This window comes from Eschrichtius robustus, chromosome 16 (genome assembly GCF_028021215.1).
Source record: "Eschrichtius robustus isolate mEscRob2 chromosome 16, mEscRob2.pri, whole genome shotgun sequence".
In the NCBI taxonomy this organism is placed as follows: Eukaryota; Metazoa; Chordata; class Mammalia; order Artiodactyla; family Eschrichtiidae; genus Eschrichtius; species Eschrichtius robustus.
Window position 1 is genome coordinate 12,546,717 of NC_090839.1, and position 17,979 is coordinate 12,564,695.

Consider the following 17,979-nt stretch of genomic DNA (forward strand, 5'->3'; position numbering starts at 1 on the left):
AATTCACATGGTACAAACAGCTTTTGGTCTTTCACTAATTAGGACATTAGCTGTAGATAATATATTGAATATTTAAGCCCTTTATGTTCTTATTTTTTAAATGTTCTTTATCTGATGTTCTCTGAGAGGCATGTGAGTCTCCCATCGTGGTTCATTGTTAAAGGGTACTTCAGTCAGCTTTTGATTTATAGTTTGAAGCTGTTAGGTGGATAAAGGGTTCCTGCCCTTTCTTCCTGATGAAGTCTACCATTTGATAATGTGAAATATTCCTCTTTGGCCCTTTCAAAGCTTTCCTCTTCCAATTCTTGTCTGTTATCAGTATGGTTGGACCTACTTTCTTTCTGTTAACAATTTCCTGGCTCTTCCCCTCCCCCAGTTTTATTGAGATATAATGTTTTAAAATAAATTTATTCATTCATTTATTTTTGGCTGCGTTGGGTCTTCGTTGCTGTGCGCGGGCTTTCTCTAGTTGCGGCGAGCAGGGTCTACTCTTTGTTGTGGTGCACGGGCTTCTCCTTGCAGTGGCTTCTCTTGTTGCGGAGCACAGGCTCTAGGCATGTGGGCTCAGTAGTTGTGGCTCGCGGGCTCTAAAGCACTGGCTCAGCAGTTGTGGTGCACGGGCTTAGTTGCTCCGTGGCATGTGGGTCTTCCCGGACCTGGGCTCAAACCCGTGTCCCCTGCAGTGGCAGGCGAATTCTTAACCACTGCACCACCAGGGAAGTCCTTGAGATATAACTGACATATCTTTCAGCATCCCTTTATTGCCAGAATTCTTTCATCCTTTTGTATCATGCTAGTTAAGTGCGTGGATTTGAGCCAGACTACCGAGGTTAAGACCCCAATGCCATCTGTGTGACACTGGGCAAGTTACTTATAACTTGGTTGCCTAATCTCTAAAATACGGGTAATAATATTATTTTCCCTCAGGGTGGTAGTGAGGATCAAAGAGCCAATATATATGAAGCCCACAAAAGGGCACCTGGGAAACAGCGCCCAACAGTGTTAGCTGTTATGACCATTTGTTATGACCGGTGGGAGTATATTCTTGACGCCCTCCCATTGTCCCCAGTCCTCCGTTTTCCCAGGTGTGCTACTTTAGAGCTGCGCAAGCCTTCGGACCTTGGCCACTGTGCCTTAGAGGGCTCCATGCTGGCCCTCCTCCAGCCACTCCCTGCCCACAGGCAAGGGGTCCACAGGCCAAGTGGGTGCCCTTCCGTGCTCACCCAAACCTATGCCACCCCCTTTCAGACCACGTTCCAGTCGTGCAGAACCCTGGAAGTCCCCACCCTTAGGCCCTGAGCTCTCTTCCAGGGTCTCTGGAAATCTCTTGCCTGGGTTACTTCTGAGAGCAAATGCACAGCCGGTGTGAGCGCCTGTAAGCTGGAAGTGTGACTGGGGGGCAGACATGTTCGCAGCTGGTTTATTTAAAAAATAAATTTATTTATTTTACTTTTGGCTGCATTGGGTCTTCATTGCTGCACGCGGGCTTTCTCTAGTTGTGGCGAGCGGGGGCTCCTCCTCCTTGCGGTGCATGGGCTCTAGGTACACGGGCCTAGTTGCTCCGCGGCATGTAGGATCTTCCCAGACCAGGGCTCGAACCTGTGTCTCCTGCACTGGCAGGTGGATTCTTAACCACTGTGCCACCAGGGAAGCCCCTGCAGCGGGTTTGGACAGAGCTCGATATCCACACACACATTCAAAGCCCTGTGGTGCAAGTTGAGGCTTGAGCGGGGAGAAGAAAGGGTGCAGGACAAAGGCCAATTCTCCCCCCCGCTGCTCTGTTCTGGCATGGGGAACTCTGGGGAGCCTGAGATTTCAACTTTTGAACCTGGACTTGCAGGTATTACAAAGGTATTTATCAAGGAAAGAGGTTAGGGTCTGTTTTATTCGAAAGCTTATAGCTTGACATATAACTTTGAAATATGTAGACTTACTGCATGTGAGCCCACGGTTGTATTTCTGCCCCACAGCCAGCAGATGTCAGTAGTGGGCTGTGCTCTCTGCCCTCTGGAGCCCGTGCCACAACGATCTATCAATACATCCATCTGTCTGGTCTCCAGCACATTAAACAGCCCTTCCCTTGTGCGAGATCCCTCCTTAGGGAGGGACTGAAGGAAGCATCAATGATGCAGTGGAGGGAACTCCCTGGGAGTCCAGTAGTTAGGACTCGAAGCTTCCAGTGCCAAGGGCCCAGGGTTCGATCCCTGGTCAGGGAACTAGGATCCCGCAAGCCACATGGCTCCCCGCCCCCTCCCAAAAAAAAGGTGTAGTGGAGGAGAGGGATGGGGACAGGAGCTGACGGCTCTCACAAGCACTGATAGGTGGTGTGGGGCAATGGTTAAGAGGCAGGCTCTAGAGCCAGACTGCAGGGTGCCAAATCTAGCTGTGTGGCCTTAGGCAAGTTCCTTGAACTCTCTGAGCCCCATGTTAAAAAATGGGGTGTGATGGGAATTCCCTGGCGACCCAGTGGTTAGAACTCTGTGCTTCCACTGCAGGGGGCACGGGTTTGATCCCTGGTTGGGGAACTAAGATCCCACAAGCTGCACAGCCAAAAAAAAAAAAAAATGGGGTGTGACGATGGTAGCTATCTTATGTCCTTATGGAGTGGTTGTGAGGATTAAAGGGGATAATATATGCAGAACAAATGCCTTGCACATTAAAAATCCAGTAAATGATCATCATTTGATCACTGCTCTGGTGCTATCAAAGAAATGGAAAAAACAAAAACAAAAAACGCTGAACAATGGCTGAAATGGCAAAAAGTATATCAAATAATCAACAGGGAAGCCTAACAGAAGAAATGAAGTTCTCTTTCTCACCTCCTTTGGTGGAGGGGAAGGGGGAAGTGAGGCCAGCAAGAATCCAGGGAATGTGGAGTTTCAAACCGGAGCCCTTTGGGCACCTTTGGAGTTGAGGACTGAGCATCTTCCTGAATGCTCTCAGGGGAAGCAGGTGCCTAGTGCTAATTTCCACCATGGCAGGTATAGAGGGCAAGTGGAGTCTTTGGGTGGCAGCTTCCTCTTCAAGCTGAGCAAGGCAAATGGAGAGTGGAATTGCCAGCAACTCAAGAAAGCACAGGAAATTACCAAATTCCCCTGAGTTTGTGAACTGTCCCACGATCACCCTACAATTTCCACTTAAAAAAAAAAATCCCTGGGCTTCCCTGGTGGCGCAGTGGTTAAGAATCTGCCTACCAATGCAGGGGGCACAAGTTCAAGCCCTGGTCTGGGAAGATCCCACATGCCGCGGAGCAACTAAGCCCGTGCGCCACATCTACTGAGCCTGCACTCTAGAGCCCGCGAGCCACAACTACTGAGCCTGCATGCCTAGAGCCTGTGCTCCGCAACAAGAGAAGCCACTGCAATGAGAAGCCCACGCACCACAATGAAGAGTAGCCCCCGCTCACCGCAGCTAGAGAAAGCCCGCACGCAGCAACAAAGACCCAACACAGCCAAAAATAAATAAAATAAATAAATTAAAAATAAATAAATAAAAGAACTAAAAAAAACATTAAAAAAAAATCCCTGCATTCTTTCACCAAAAGTTCACTGAGTGAATTTTATATCTGGTACTGTGTTCTGGTTGGTGAGACTGTCATAAACAAAACAGCCCTGGTTCCTGCCCCGACTCCATTCCCCCATTTCAGTGCGGGGAGACATATCAAACAGATCATTACAGATGGTGGTGAGCTCTGAGGAGGACACCAAGAAGGCACAAGGAGTTAGTGTTTCGGTTGAACCCAGGAGGAGGAACTAGCCATGAAGCAATCTAGAGAAAGTGCCTTCCAGGCAGAGGAACAGCATGGGCAAAGGCCCTGAGGCAGGAGCAAGTGTGGGACTCTAAAGAAGTCACGAATTCATGCTTTTTTTTAATTGGAGTATAGTTGATTTACAATGTTGTTAGTTTCAGGTGTACAGCAAAGTGATTCAGATATCTATATCTATAAATATCTATATATAAATATCTTTTTCACGTTCTTTTCCATTATCGGTTATTACAAGATCTTGAATATAGTCCCCTGTGTTATACAGTAGGTCCTTATTATTTATCTGTTTTACATATAGTAGTGTATATCTGTTAATCCCAAACTCCTAAATTATCCCTCCCTCCCCACCTTTCCCCTTCGATAACCGTAAGTTTGTTTTCTATGTCTGTGAGTCTATTTCTCTATTGTAAATAAGTTCATTTGTATAATTTTTTTTAGATTCCACATATAAGCGGTATCATATGATATTTGCCTTTTTCTGTGTGACTTACTTCACTTGGTATGATAATCTCTAGGTTCATCCACGTTGCTGCAAATGGCATTATTTCATTCCTTTTTATGGCTAATATTCCTATACACACACACACACACACACACACACACACACACACCCCACGTCTTCTTTATCCATTCCTCTGTTGATAGACACTTAGGTTGCTTCCGTGTCTTGGCTATTATAAATAGGGCTGCTATGAACATTGGGGGTACATGTATCTTTTTGAATTAGAGGTTTTGTCTTTTCTGGATATATGTCCAGGAGTGGGATTGCTGGATCACATGGTAACTCTGTCTTAAGTTTTTTAAGGAACCTCCATACTGTTCTCCATAGTGGCTGCACCAATTTACATTCCTACCAACAACATAAGAAGGTTCCTTTTTCTCCACACCCTGTTCAGCATTTACAAATTGGTGACTTTTGAGGTGTGTATTAAAGTGGAAAAATGAAGGCACAAACCACAAGCGCTTACTGGCCCAACCTCGGCATCTGCTCGCTTCCTCTTACATCTTCTCTGCCAGACACCGTTCCTTTCCTCGACTTCTGAAAGTCTGTGCTAGTCTGGAAAGGGTCTGAGGGTATAGCCCTACCAAGGTAGAGTAAGAGATCTGATAACGAATGTTTCTAACTCAGGTGTTTGCAATATCCAAGCAGCTCAACTTACAAACAGGGGCCTTGGAACATGAGCTCCTCAGAGACCAGGACTGTGTTCTGCTGGAAGCCCTGCTGGGTTTCCCACCTCATCCATCAGATCAACCGGCGCAGTGAGATGCAGTGTGGTTGGTGTGTGTGTGTTCTGAAGACAGAGCCTGGGTCAGAATCCCAGCTCTGCCACTTCCCAACGGTGTGATTCCCCCCTCGGTGGGCCTCTTGGGCCTCAGTGTCCTCATCTAATGCTGCGACCTTCATCATATGGTTGTGGTGAGGTTTAAAGGACTTCCTGTAGGCAAAGCACTTAGTAAGGTGTCTGGAGTGCCGTAAACATCAATAAATGTTAATGATGTTGGGGCTTCCCTGGTGGCACAGTGGTTAAGAATCCGCCTGCCAATGCAGGGGACATGGGTTCGAGCCCTGGTCCAGGAAGATCCCACATGCCGTGGAGCAACTAAGCCCATGCGCCACAGCTACTGAGCCTGAGCTCTAGAGCCCGTGAGCCACAACTACTGAACCTGCGTGTCACAGCTACTGAAGCCTGTGCGCCTAGAGCCCGTGCTCCGCAACAAGAGAAGCCACTGCAATGAGAAGCCCGCGCACCGCAACGAAGAGTAGCCCCCGCTCGCCGCAGCTAGAGAAAGCCCGCGTGCAGCAACACAGACCCAACGACCCAACGCAGCCGAAAATAAATAAGTAAATAAATTTAAAAATGATGTTAATTAACATCACTAATGTTAATGAATGAATGACACTGATAGCCTGCTCAGTGCTAATACCCCAAAAGGGCAGAGAGTTAGCACAAATCCTTCTACACAAAGAGTTCTTCCTCTTTTTTGGATTTCCTTCTCATTTAGGTCACCACAGAGTACTGAGTAGAGTTCCTGTGCTATACGATAGGTTCTCATTAGTTATCTATTTTATATATAGTATCAATAGTGTATTTATATGTCAATCCCAATCTCCCAGTTCATCCCACCACCCCACTTTCCCCCTTGGTATCCATACGTTTGTTCTCTACATCTGTGTCTCTATTTCTGCTTTGTAAATAAGATTGTCTATGCCAGGTTTTTCAGATTCCACATATATGCGTTAATATACGATATTTGTTTTTTCTCTTTCTGACTTACTTCACTCTGTATATGACAGTCTCTAGGTCCATCCATGCCTCTACAAATGACCCAATTTCGTTCCTTTTTATGGCTGAGTAATGTTCTATTGTATATATGTACCACATCTTCTTTATCCATTCCTCTGTTGATGGACATTTGGGTTGCTTCCACGTCCTGGCTACTGTAAACAGTGCTGCAATGAACACTGGGGTGCATGTGTCTTTTTGAATTATGGTTTTCCCTGGGTATATGCCCAGTAGTGGGATTGCAGGTATAGCTGATTCACTTTGCTGTACAGTATAAACTAACACAATATTGTGAAGCAACTATACTCCAATAAAAAAAAAAGATATGAAAAAAAAACAGAACAAAAGAATTCTTCCTTGCAGCTTCCATGATCTGACCACTGGCCTCTCCTACAGCGTGGTGCTTGGTTCTTCTCAGAAACCCATGCACTCTGGAGAAGGAAATCAATATGCCATTATTTAAGCTCAAATTCACTCAAGCTAAGAAGTTTATTAGAACATATGGGTATTTCTTGGACATAAATCAAGATAAATTCTTTAGGCAAATCTGAACTAGGTTCAAGGAGAGGAGGCTATACCAGCTTCATGTAAAGACTGGGAGTCTCTGGGAAAGATGAAAATTGACTATTATATAAAATTATCCTCAGAGGCTCAGTCTTCAGTTGAGTACCAGATAAGGTTGGCTTGTGTCTAGAAAATAGGCATTTAAAAAAATACTAAAATCATTTTTGCCAGAACCTCTGGGGAGTCCCCATCCCTGCTCCTCCTCCTCTTGCTGTGGGCACGTAGCTGCATTTACTAAGCTGGACGCTCCTAAGATGTGATACAAATCACTAACCCAAGGACAACTTAGATTTCTTAAACTGGACAACAGGCATGTTACACAGGTTTGCAAAAATTCCGGGGAACCACTCTGGTCCTCTGAAAAAGGAAACGTACTTTTGCCTAAAATGTGTTCCAGTCTGTTGGCAGGGTACAAATGCAGAATAATGCTAAAATTACCTTTCAAAATGCTTACGGGGGGTGGGATGAATTGGGAGATTGGGACTGACATACATACACTACTATGCATAAAACAGATAACTGATGAGAACCTACTGTATGGCACAGGGAACTCTACTCAATGCTCTGTGGTGACCTAAATGGGAAGGAAATCTAAAAAAGAGTGGATATATGTGTACGTATGACCGATTCACTTTGCTGTACAGTAGAAACTAACAGAACATTGTAAAGCAACTATACTCCAATAAAAATTAATTTTAAAAAAAAGCTTAAATAAGTAGCACTTGAAATAAGGTGGAGCTGGCCCTTCCCTAACCAGTGACCTCAGCATGCCCTCCGTAGGGGCGAGCAGAAGAGACTTTTTTTTTTACAGGAAGGCCAAAGAAAGCTGAAAGTATCTGCCACAAAGGGACTTTTAGGTCCTGTAACACATGCTGAAGGAGCCCTGTTACTCAGAAGAAAGAAGTCACTTTAGTTCAGGGTGTTTCAACCTTGGCACTGCTGACATTGGGGCTGGGTTATTCCTTGTGGGGCGGGGGGTCGGGCTGTTTGTTAGCCTCTACTCACTAGATGCCAGTAGCACAGCCACTCCCACGCTGTTGTGACAACCAAACATGTCTTCAGACCTTGCCAAGTGTCCCCCGTGTTCCCTGGGGGCAGAACTGAAAACCACTGGTTGGCAGCAGGTTGAAAACCACTGCTCTAGATAAAACTCAGGCACTATCTGCTCTGAAGAGATAAAGACTCTTCAGAAAACTTTTCCAAAAGAGAGCGCTGTCCCTTTGTTCTTCCCTGGAAGCACCTGAAATGTGGCACCAGAGAGAGATGTTTTATACCAGTGAATTAATAAAGACGACCATGTATTAGTCAGTTTCACCAGTGGATTTTTTTTTTTTTTTTTCCTGGCCGTGCCGCGTGGCACGTGGGATCTTAGTTCCCCAACCAGGGATCGAACGCGTGCCCCCTGCAGTGGAAGTGCGGAGTCCTAAACACTGGACCGCCGGGGAATTCCCAGCAGTGGAATATTTTAAATATAATCATGATTTACAACTTTACATATTTCAGAAGGAATGGATTCTGCGCTTGGAGGCAGGAAAGGCAAGGTTAGAGCTCACTGTCTTCCTAGGCCAGCTCCCTGTGCGAACCTCAGAATCGTCTCCCGCTCAATGCCCACTTGGCTTACCTGTGAGTCTTCCTCTGCGATCTTGCCCTCAGTGCCAGCAGGAGGAGATGTCTGTCTTTCTTGGGAACTAACCCACTGGTCAAACTAATTAATGAGATAAATAAGAATCTTCTCATGACCTCATAACTGGATATTCTTCCCTTTCACAGGGGGGAGGAAAGTGAATGAAGGGAATTTTACTTTAAAAAATTTAAACCCACAATTAATATTCTCCCATTAATAATTATAATAGTTAAACATAAAGGCCAAATTTTACCACCAATACCTGCCACAAGAACAAACTAACCCAAAACTTGATATACATTATCAAGTTTGATATACATAATGGCTTGATATACATTAATTACTACATTAAAAGCAGCTTTACTTTTTAAAACTTTATTGATTTACCACCTGATTAAAGCATGGGATATTTATTTTAACAGTATTATACATAATATTTTTACATAGAAAACTTTACATAGCATTTCATATTATATAATTCTGCTTATTCTTTCAAAAATGTATACATCCATTGGGCAAGGAATGCTTTTCATTAAATTACCAATATTAAATGCACTTAATCATCGTGTATAGATTAAACGAAAGTAGCTATTAACTAACTTTTAGGCATTTTTAAGGAGGTAAAACATACATTTGCACATAAAGAAATATTTGATGCAAATATGCAGATAAAATTTTTTAAAAATTAGAACACTGAGAAAAACTACACTTTTGATGAGTGTCTTTTTTTGAGAGCAAGGATTTCCATATATAGTCATTCTTTTAAATATTCGGCTTTGGTTTCTTTGTTTCCCAAACTACAAAGCTGCCGATAGCAAAACTCCAAGATTTCACATGAGTTCAAGCTATGTCTACTTTAACACAAATACTAAAACAGAATTCAGAAAATGCAGTGTTAAGGATCCAGCTTCTATTTAAACCAATACCCATTTGCATCATAACAACAAACGTCTGAATGAGATGGCCATACTTGCATTTGTCAGCAGGTTCCTTTAATAACTATAAAGATTACTAAATGTATAGCCATAATCACAAAAGAATGACGAGAAAGTTTAGGGGTTTTTTTTTTTTTTTTTGCATTTTGTACAAAAGTCACCTCTCAGAGGAAAATGTTGTTTCCAGATATTATTATACAATTCCCATTATGTATGTTCTTTGCTTGTACGTGAGGAGTAACAGGGAAAAGGTGTATTTGACTCTAAAGATGCATATTAGAAATAAAATTTCCCATCCACCGTTTGTTGTTAAGATGCCAAAGCTGGTGATCTCCCTAAAGGACAATGAAGAAAAACAAAACTGCTCAAAGCAGCAGTCCTGTAACAAACAAAAACTTCTCCAGAGACTCAGCACAAAAAATCAACACTTAAAGCATGCTGAGAAAGAAATAAGGCCTTGGAAATGTGTCGCTCTTCTCCATAACCCTGTGAATGAATGGCCCCTGGCCCGGTGCTGCAAGGGCACACACACCCCTTTCACTGGTGTGTGAGTGGCACAAGCCACGTTCACTGTGCGCTAGAACAGATCCGTCACAAAAGAGAACTCGGGCTGAGTGGCTTTACCATTGGGAGTGAGGGATCTCCTCTGGACGTCACAGTCCACAGATAAGAAAAGTCACCCTAAATGGTTTTACATCCAGTTTCTAAAAAGTCCACGCTGGTACAATTCAAATGCCTTATTCAGAATATCGAATCTTTTAAAAAACACAGCTGAAAAGAAATTCAAACCTGAATGTTTCGGCAAGTGACAAAACGCGCTTACACATTTCCTACTCTGCCAGAGGGGGCAAAAATGAAAGAGAAGGCAGGAACACGTGGGCGAAGTCTTGCAGTCACATTCAGTGAAGAAAACGTCACATGAGAACCTCAGAAGGAAAGGAAGAATCTCCACCTAGGGACGCAGCTGGACAGAAAATGTAAGTATGAACAAACCCTCATGCTCCCCATTTATACCTTTAGTGCAAATGTTAATGGAGACGGCTGACTGGCGGAGGCTGTGACCACCACAGTACCAGCGAGGACGTCTCAGCATGTGGGGTCCATGCTGCAGCATAAAGACGTAACGGATTCCAGGACCAGGACGTCAGACGTGCTGACATTTTCCATTCACGGTAAAATATTTAGCAGGTCCTTTCCTGCTAAATTCCGTAGCCCCTCTTCTCTCATGTATGTAAATAACGTAAAAACCTAAACCTGCTCTTTTTTTTCTTTGGTAGAGAAATTAAAACACTTTTGAGGAAAGAAGAAAGTAGACAAGAGTACTGCTGGCCAAAACCACACATTGCTCAAGGCTGTTAGAACACAAAAAATGTAAGAAATCAGTCTCTTAGTAAACAAAAGCACCAGAAATCCTTCTCTATAAAGAAAAACTATCCAATTGTTTAGATAGGTTCCCAACTTACTAACTTCTAAGGCACCAGAGTTGACATCAACACAACCCAATTTACAGAACTACAGGGCGCAGGGAGCAGTCTCCATGTCTTAATAACCCTGCGACGCTTCTAACGCCGAGTGCTGCTCTCGGTGAGCAGGGGACGAGAGGGCAGAGATGAAGCCTGTGTTCTTTCTCACTGACTCAGAGTAAAATTCAGCTCCCACATCTACTGCTTGCAGGCCTCGGGCTGTATTCCTAGACCGCCGGCTTCCACACAAGCTGCACCAGAATTCAGTTCTACTGCAGCTGAGAGTATTGCACCGTCATTCGCGTGATAGGGACCCCAGAATGTAACCCTTCCAAAGAACTCAGCTCCTTGGTTCAAATTAACGGAAGCACTGAACGCAGGCCACCTCCTGCCAAGGTCACGGTCAGCTGTGCTGGCCCACAACAGCACAGGTCTGCTCGGGTTCAACCCATGACACGTGGCTGGGGGAGGCTCACAGGAGCCACCCTTCTCACGCAGAGCCCCCAGCCCCTCTCTCTGGAGGGACCTTGCGTGGGGACGGTGCCCAAGCAGGGACACTAACCGCTGGTACACTCACTATCCCGAGGTACAAAGAAAAGGGCTACTCAGATATAAATTAATTCTCTTAAATTACTACTTCACTTTTGTTACTGCTTCATAGATTAGATGGACAATGTATTCTGGAAATTTTAATACTCCTCCACAAATACTTACTTCAATGAAGACTAATCATCTTCATTCAATTGTTGACTTTTTCCTATAGACTTTTTCTCCCCCAGTTACTAAAACAGGGAGAGCCAGGAGGCACTACATTTGTTTCTTAAACCTTGCAAGCTCTTAATTCTAACTTAATTACTAAACTCTGCCTTCAATCAAATCCTCAGTAATATCTTTTTTGTCAAATGCTTTAAAAATCACCCAGACGTTAACAAATGAAACAGAAAAAAAAACCCAAAAGAAACCCCAACCCTTTTCCCCCTACCTTTCCCCAAACTAATGTAACTACAGCTGACTCACAACTGACAAAAACACTCAAACTTCTCTAGCACACTCAAACAACAAAAGATCCCAGCATATTTTAGGTGGCACTTAGCCGTTACAAGAAATTTTATTAACATACTCTCTAATAATCACGAACCTATACAGCTATGTTCAGTATCATCAAGGAGAGAGACTTCCTCTGACAGAACATCTACAGCCAATTGTGGGACTTTGCTTGAGAATGACGGCAAGTGCAATGACAGATGTGACAGGCAGTTCAATCGGTAAAGTGGAATGACAGAGATGAGACTGACTCCCCACCTACTGTGTTAACTGGGTGCGCAACAGTTTAGGGAAATAGCACAACGCCTCAGTCGGGGACTCTGATGGAACCGTCTTTATCCAGGCCATTCTGAGCTCCAGGATGCCGACTTTCTACGGTCTGACCCTTCCCGAGATGTGCCAGGCAGAGGTGGCGTGGTGACAGGGCTGCAGAGCTGCAGCAGTGGCCCGGAGGGGCCAGGGCTACCATATTGGTGACGGGGTCCCTGGTACCTGGGATGGCTCTTCTGGAATCCATATCTTATACGCAACACCTATCCTTAGGAAGAACTTCCGCAGAACTGCTCGGAGCTCAGGAATCAGGTCAAACTGCATAATTTCACACAAGTAGGGGTAGTACATTGCAGCATGTGCTTTAAACTTGAGGTGGGAGAAACAGAGAGAGAGAAAATTAGACATGCAACTATTTTTTGGCACTAGTTTTTCAAAAGTATTCATCTCACCCTGGAACTTCTTGCAAATAATATTGGTGTTTTTTTCTGGCTATTATAAAGTAGGTGCAAAAAATTTGCAAATTAAAACTTCTTTTAATTATATTTAACTCCTAACACAAACTATTTGGGGACAGCCTTGCTACCAAAGTCAACTTTCATTTTAGTAAATCAAGTTCCAATTCTAAACCAGTGTTTCACAATCTCAACCCTCTCTTCCAACAAAGCCACACTGAAAATCACGGTAGGTGTTTAACAGCAACCTGCCTGGCTTCAACTTCAGCCTTTCTCTGCTGGGGCTCTTTGAGAAAAAAAGCCCCAATAACCCCGGGCACCCATTGTTCATAATTAATTAACTTCTCTCGGATGCATCTAGAATGGTGCTAGTTATGTAACCATCCTTGGAGGAATGAGGAAAGTAGTTACTTCAAAGTCTCAATGAAAAGCCAACCCAAATCCCAGTGGAGACATTACTTGTTTATACCTTTTCATCGTTTATTTTGAGGGTCTTTGTTAGGAGTAACAACAGGAGACTTGTCCAGGCCTCCCGATGGCTTTCAGAGTTCACCGTGATGAAATAGGCCAGCGCCTCGCTGCACACACTAGAAGAATCAGAGGGGGGGTCGGGGGGGTGCATGTCAAATAAAAGAGGAACATCTCACATTCCACTGGAGTGAAGAACTCATTATTCTTTTATTATTCATTTATTTTTAAAAAATCTTTTGGCTGCGCTGTGCAGCGTGTGGGATCTTAGTTCCCCAACCAGGGACTGAACCCACGGCCCCTGCGCTGGAAGCGTGGAGTCTTAACCACTGGACCGTCAGGGAAGTCCCAAGAACTCTTTATTCTTGCAATGAGTATTTGGTGAACACCTGCTCTGGCTGTGCCATCTTGAACGAATCCCTGAGCCTCAGTTTGCTCAGCTGTAAAATGGGAATAAATAACTGTACCAAACTCAAAGGGCTGCTGTGAAGATGAAATGAAGCAAGTACATTAAACGTTAGCCCAGCGCAGGCCTGGCACGTGGCTGGGGCTCAATCAGGGTTTGCAGCACAACCAGCACGAGAGCCTGTTACCCACAGTTAACCATGAACTGCCTTTCTTTTCCCACATCGCACACAACGGCTATTTTTAAAACATGTTGTGCTAAAAACATTTATGTATCTCCTTTAGAGAAACTTTATGAGACTATGTAGGTAGTTCTCTTTTGGGCCTGATGTAAATTGAAATGAGCTGCTGATGTCCTCTTTAATTAATGCATTTCCCAGCTTATGATGTCATATATTGTCCTTGCAAGACGACTGAAAAGTGCAAAAAATTATAGAAGAGAAAAAAATTCCCATAATTCCATCATCCTAAGAGACACATAACAATATTCTGGAATAGGAAATATTCCAGTTTTTTTGTCTGTGATTTTTAAAAAACATTACTGAAAAATCACAAGTATATATGGTTTTACATCCTGCTTTTTTGTGGTGAAACTTGTATTATGAGCATGTTCCCAAATCAAGGAAAATCATTTTTAAAAAACTTCATTTTAAAAAAAAATTTATTTTTTTTGGGCCACACCGTGTGGCTTGTGGGATCTCAATTCCCTGACCAGGAATTGAACCCCGGGTGATGGCAGTGAAAGCCCGGAATCCTAACCACTAGGCCACCAGGGAACTCCCCAAAACTTCATTTTTAAAGGCTGCATAATATTCTATCATAGGATATACCACAATGTAGTTATCCATTCCACAGTCGAGCTGCTTTAAGTTTTTTCTCTTTATAAGTAAGTCTGCAATGAATGTTCTGTGTGGGAATCCTGATTCCCTAACAGTGGATTACTGAGTCAAAGAAAGAGACTGAATACTTTAAGGCTCTTGATATATATATAATGCCCCCTGATTTCCAGAAATCGGAGAGTGAGTGTCTTTATCTCGTGTTTGCCAGCACCGCATGTTAATGTTTTCAAATCTTAAAGGAGCAAAAGGAGGCTTAGACACAGCATCTTGCTCACAGTTGCCCAAGAAACTGGGTGGCAAAGATCTAGTTCTCTGCAGGGGGCTCTCTCAATGCCATCCACTGCCAGCCCGCTGCTGCATTTCCACACAAAGTAAGTACATCCTGGTACCCGCACGATTCTAATATGTTCCTCTTGGGAAGAAGGAATGGTGGGATGTTAGAGCTGACAATACTCTAAAGAGGATGCAGTCAGGACTTCAATCCAGGCTGGATGACTCTGAGCTCAGAGCACTTTTCCCTGCCTATGTTTCTGTGCTTTAAGCAATGTTGAATGGAAGAAATGAGGCCCTGCCCTCCTCAGGGCATTAAGAAAAGTGAAACAGAAGAACCAGATAGGATGAAAAAACAAAAAGGAAAACAGTTGGTGAGGGTGTCAGCATATAGGTATTTTTCTCCTACTCTTTTCAAATCATAGTATTGTTATGAAGCATCTGTGTATTACAGGTAAGAAATTTAATCAGAAATCATTCTTCTTACGTCAGAAGTCGCTGCTGTATTTCTTCCCAGGAATCCCTGCGGTTCTCATCGACATACATTCGAAACAGGATCCTCAAACAACAGGCCAGGCTGCTGGTTTCTTGTTTTAGAAGGTTGGGTTTAGACTTGCCCTTAAAACCTAGAGATCAGAAATAGTCATATAAATAGTGCACACTTCCAGGGTAATGCTGAGAAATCACGTGGGAAACTAACTGAGTTACTTTAGGAAATACTGAAAGATCTCACCTTTTTAACACGGCTCAATTGTGATACCAGACAAGGCAGCCCTGACATCTCATCCTCCCTACAAGGTACACTTTGCTCCTCAACACCCTGAGCTGTTCTCCATTCAGACTCTGCTCACTGGCTGGTGAAGCCATTCATTTCATCTTCTCAAGCGTTAACAGTGCTTAAGAATTCTAGCATGTCTCTGACTTGCTAGATGTTTTTCACAAACCACATACAAGAACACGTTTTTTTTTGGGTTTTTTTTTGAGAACCAACATGATAATTATTTTATGTTTTCTAGCCTTCCAAATTAGACCCTCCATTAGAGCATTTTATCATTTGAAAATAAGGACCACTGCCCTAGATGAAAACTTCACAGCAGTTCCTGAAATAGCTCCTCAGTGCGTCTCTGTCATCCCTTCTCCCTCTGCCAATCCATCCCACACACACCTGCCAGAACAATCTTCCATAAGTATCCTTTTCTTTGTATCTCATCCCTGAAGAACACGTTTTCTTAAACAAAGCAATACCAATCAGCCACAGAGATGTGTAAACCACTCTTATAAGCAAAATCTTTTTTTTTTTTTTTTTTTGGCCATGCCACGTAGCATGTGGGATCTTAGTTCCCCGACCAGGGATCAAACCTGTGCCCCCTGCAGTAGAAGTGCAGAGTCCTAACCACTGGACCACCAGAGAAGTCCCTAAGCAAAATCTTATTACAGGCAAAGACGTAAAACACCTAGATAGTTTAAAGCTATAGAGAAAAATGACATTTTAGAATTATGGATTAAAATAGGCATTTTGGTGGAAAATTCAAGTAATGGTAACAGTACAAGAATTATATAAAGTATCACTTTTGTACACAGTTCACAAAATGAGACTCCTACCATCACCCCTGCACATACATGTGTGTCTACACGCACACACACTATCACTCACTTCTGGGACTTATATATTTATTTGTACACGTGGGAGAGAAAACCCCTAAAAGCCTCAAAAAAATGTACAAATGCTTTTGTTGCTCCTAGACGACCACACTTTTTATATCATCATGCTTAACTTTACATTTATTTATTTATTTAGGCTGCGCTACGTCTTAGTTGAGGCATGTGGAATCTTTTAGTTGTGGCATGCCGGCTTCTTAGTTCTGGCATGCAGACTCTTAGTTGCAGCATGCATGCGGGATCTAGTTCCCCAACCAGGGATCGAACCCGGGCCCCCTGCATTGGGAGTGTGGAGTCTTAGCCACTGGACCACCAGGGAAGTCCCTAACTGTACAATCTTAACCTAATGTAAAATTTCTTGCCCTTGCTAGATCAATTAAACTCAACCAATTCATTTTTCCATCAAATACTTACTGAGAGTCTCCCATGTGCCAGACAATATTCCTGGTACTAGGATGAAATTTCCCTTCTCTCTCCCTCAAGCATGAAATATCTGGTAAGTTATTCCAGCTGCGTGTACCATGCCAGGAATTTTCCAAAGGCTTTAATGTTTTAGGATGGTGACCAGTGTGACCACCTGTCGCATCTGCTGTGCTTCCTCCCTTACCTGCTCGCCACAGGACAGTCCGTTGCTCGTAATTGGAGTTGAAGGCCTTTGAGAATGAGTGGGACTCCTGCAAGCAGTCTAAGAGCTTGAAGAGGTGCTGGGAAGACATACACTTATACATGCCCTGGTCCTCTGTCTCTATATGGATATCTGCATCCAGCGTGTCTTGCTAGAGAGGGGAGGATAAGAGAGCTAGGTAAAGAAGATGGAACGGATTTGGACACTGTGGTATCAGACAGAGATCATCACAACTCTCCAGAAGTCCTCCTCTCTATAAGGTACACTTCATTCCTCAGTACCCTGAAATGTTTTCCATTTAGACTCTGCTCGTTGGCTGGTGAAAGAATATGCTGAGCTCTTGCATGATGGCAGGCTTTGCTGGCCAGAGTTTCAGTTTTGTCAGTACTGCCTTCATTGCATGAACAGGAGTGTGTACTTCTCCAATTATTTCACTACAGGATTGCACTGTCCTCTTTTTATTTTATAAAGAAATTGGAAAATGAGAAAATCAAACTGTAGTGCATGTGATAGAAGGTGTGAGTCTCAAAACATACTCACTGAAAGAAAGAAATTGTTAAGCAAAGCCCAAGTGGCATCTTTAGCCTCATCAGGTGATTAATGAACTTTAATAAGATTGACAACTGTGTTTTCAAATGTGAAGGGAAAACCCATAGAAATAGGTATGGAAAGCTAGAAATTTTTATTGAACATGTTGCCTAAAATAATTAGGGATTATTAGACATAATTAAGGATTTTATATTTGTTGAGCCCTCTAGGAATGGACCACAACCCTCCCTAGAAGCCAGAAGTTAAAAAGGGCAGAGTTTGCAATACTCCCCAAATTGATCTATAAATTCAATGTAATCCTTATCAAAATTCCAACTGACATCTTTGCAGGAATTGACAAGCTGATCCTAAAATTCATATGGAGATGTAAATGACATGGAATAGCCAAAATAGTCTCGAAAAAAGAAGCACAAAGTTGGAAGACTCACACTTCCCTATTTCAAAACTTACTAAAAAACTACAGTAATCAAGACAGTGTGGTACTGGCATAAAGACAGACATATAGATCAATGGAACAGAACTGAGAATCCAGAAATAAATCCTCATATTTATGGTCAAGAGATTTCCAACATGGCTATCAGAACAATTCAATGGGGAAAAAATAGTCTTTACATCAAATGGTGCTGGGATAATTAAACATCTACATGCAAAAGAATGAAGGCAGACCCCCTATCTCCCATCATATACAATAATAAACTCAAAAATGGATCAAAGACCTAAATGTAAGAGCTAAAATTATGAAACTCTTAAAAGAAAAT

The 17,979-nt window shown here is 43.1% G+C and overlaps 1 protein-coding gene and 1 non-coding gene across 2 annotated transcripts in view; both read right to left on the reverse strand.

Annotated features, from left to right (window-relative positions):
- Nucleotides 1-11,713: 11,713 nt before the first annotated feature.
- Nucleotides 11,714-17,979, reverse strand: part of ARFGEF2 (ARF guanine nucleotide exchange factor 2) — a 97,485-nt gene continuing 91,219 nt past the window's right edge. Inside the window, exons 36-39 of the mRNA XM_068525226.1 lie at nt 16,655-16,823; nt 14,876-15,014; nt 12,876-12,993; nt 11,714-12,320 (exon numbers count right to left, since the gene is read on the reverse strand). Of these exons, the coding sequence (XP_068381327.1) occupies nt 12,144-12,320; nt 12,876-12,993; nt 14,876-15,014; nt 16,655-16,823 (603 nt within the window). The 3' untranslated portion in view covers nt 11,714-12,143. The remainder of the gene's footprint in view (nt 12,321-12,875; nt 12,994-14,875; nt 15,015-16,654; nt 16,824-17,979) is intronic.
- TRNAR-UCU (transfer RNA arginine (anticodon UCU)) lies at nt 15,727-15,799 on the reverse strand. The gene has a single exon. It is a non-coding gene; the product is annotated as a tRNA-Arg (tRNA).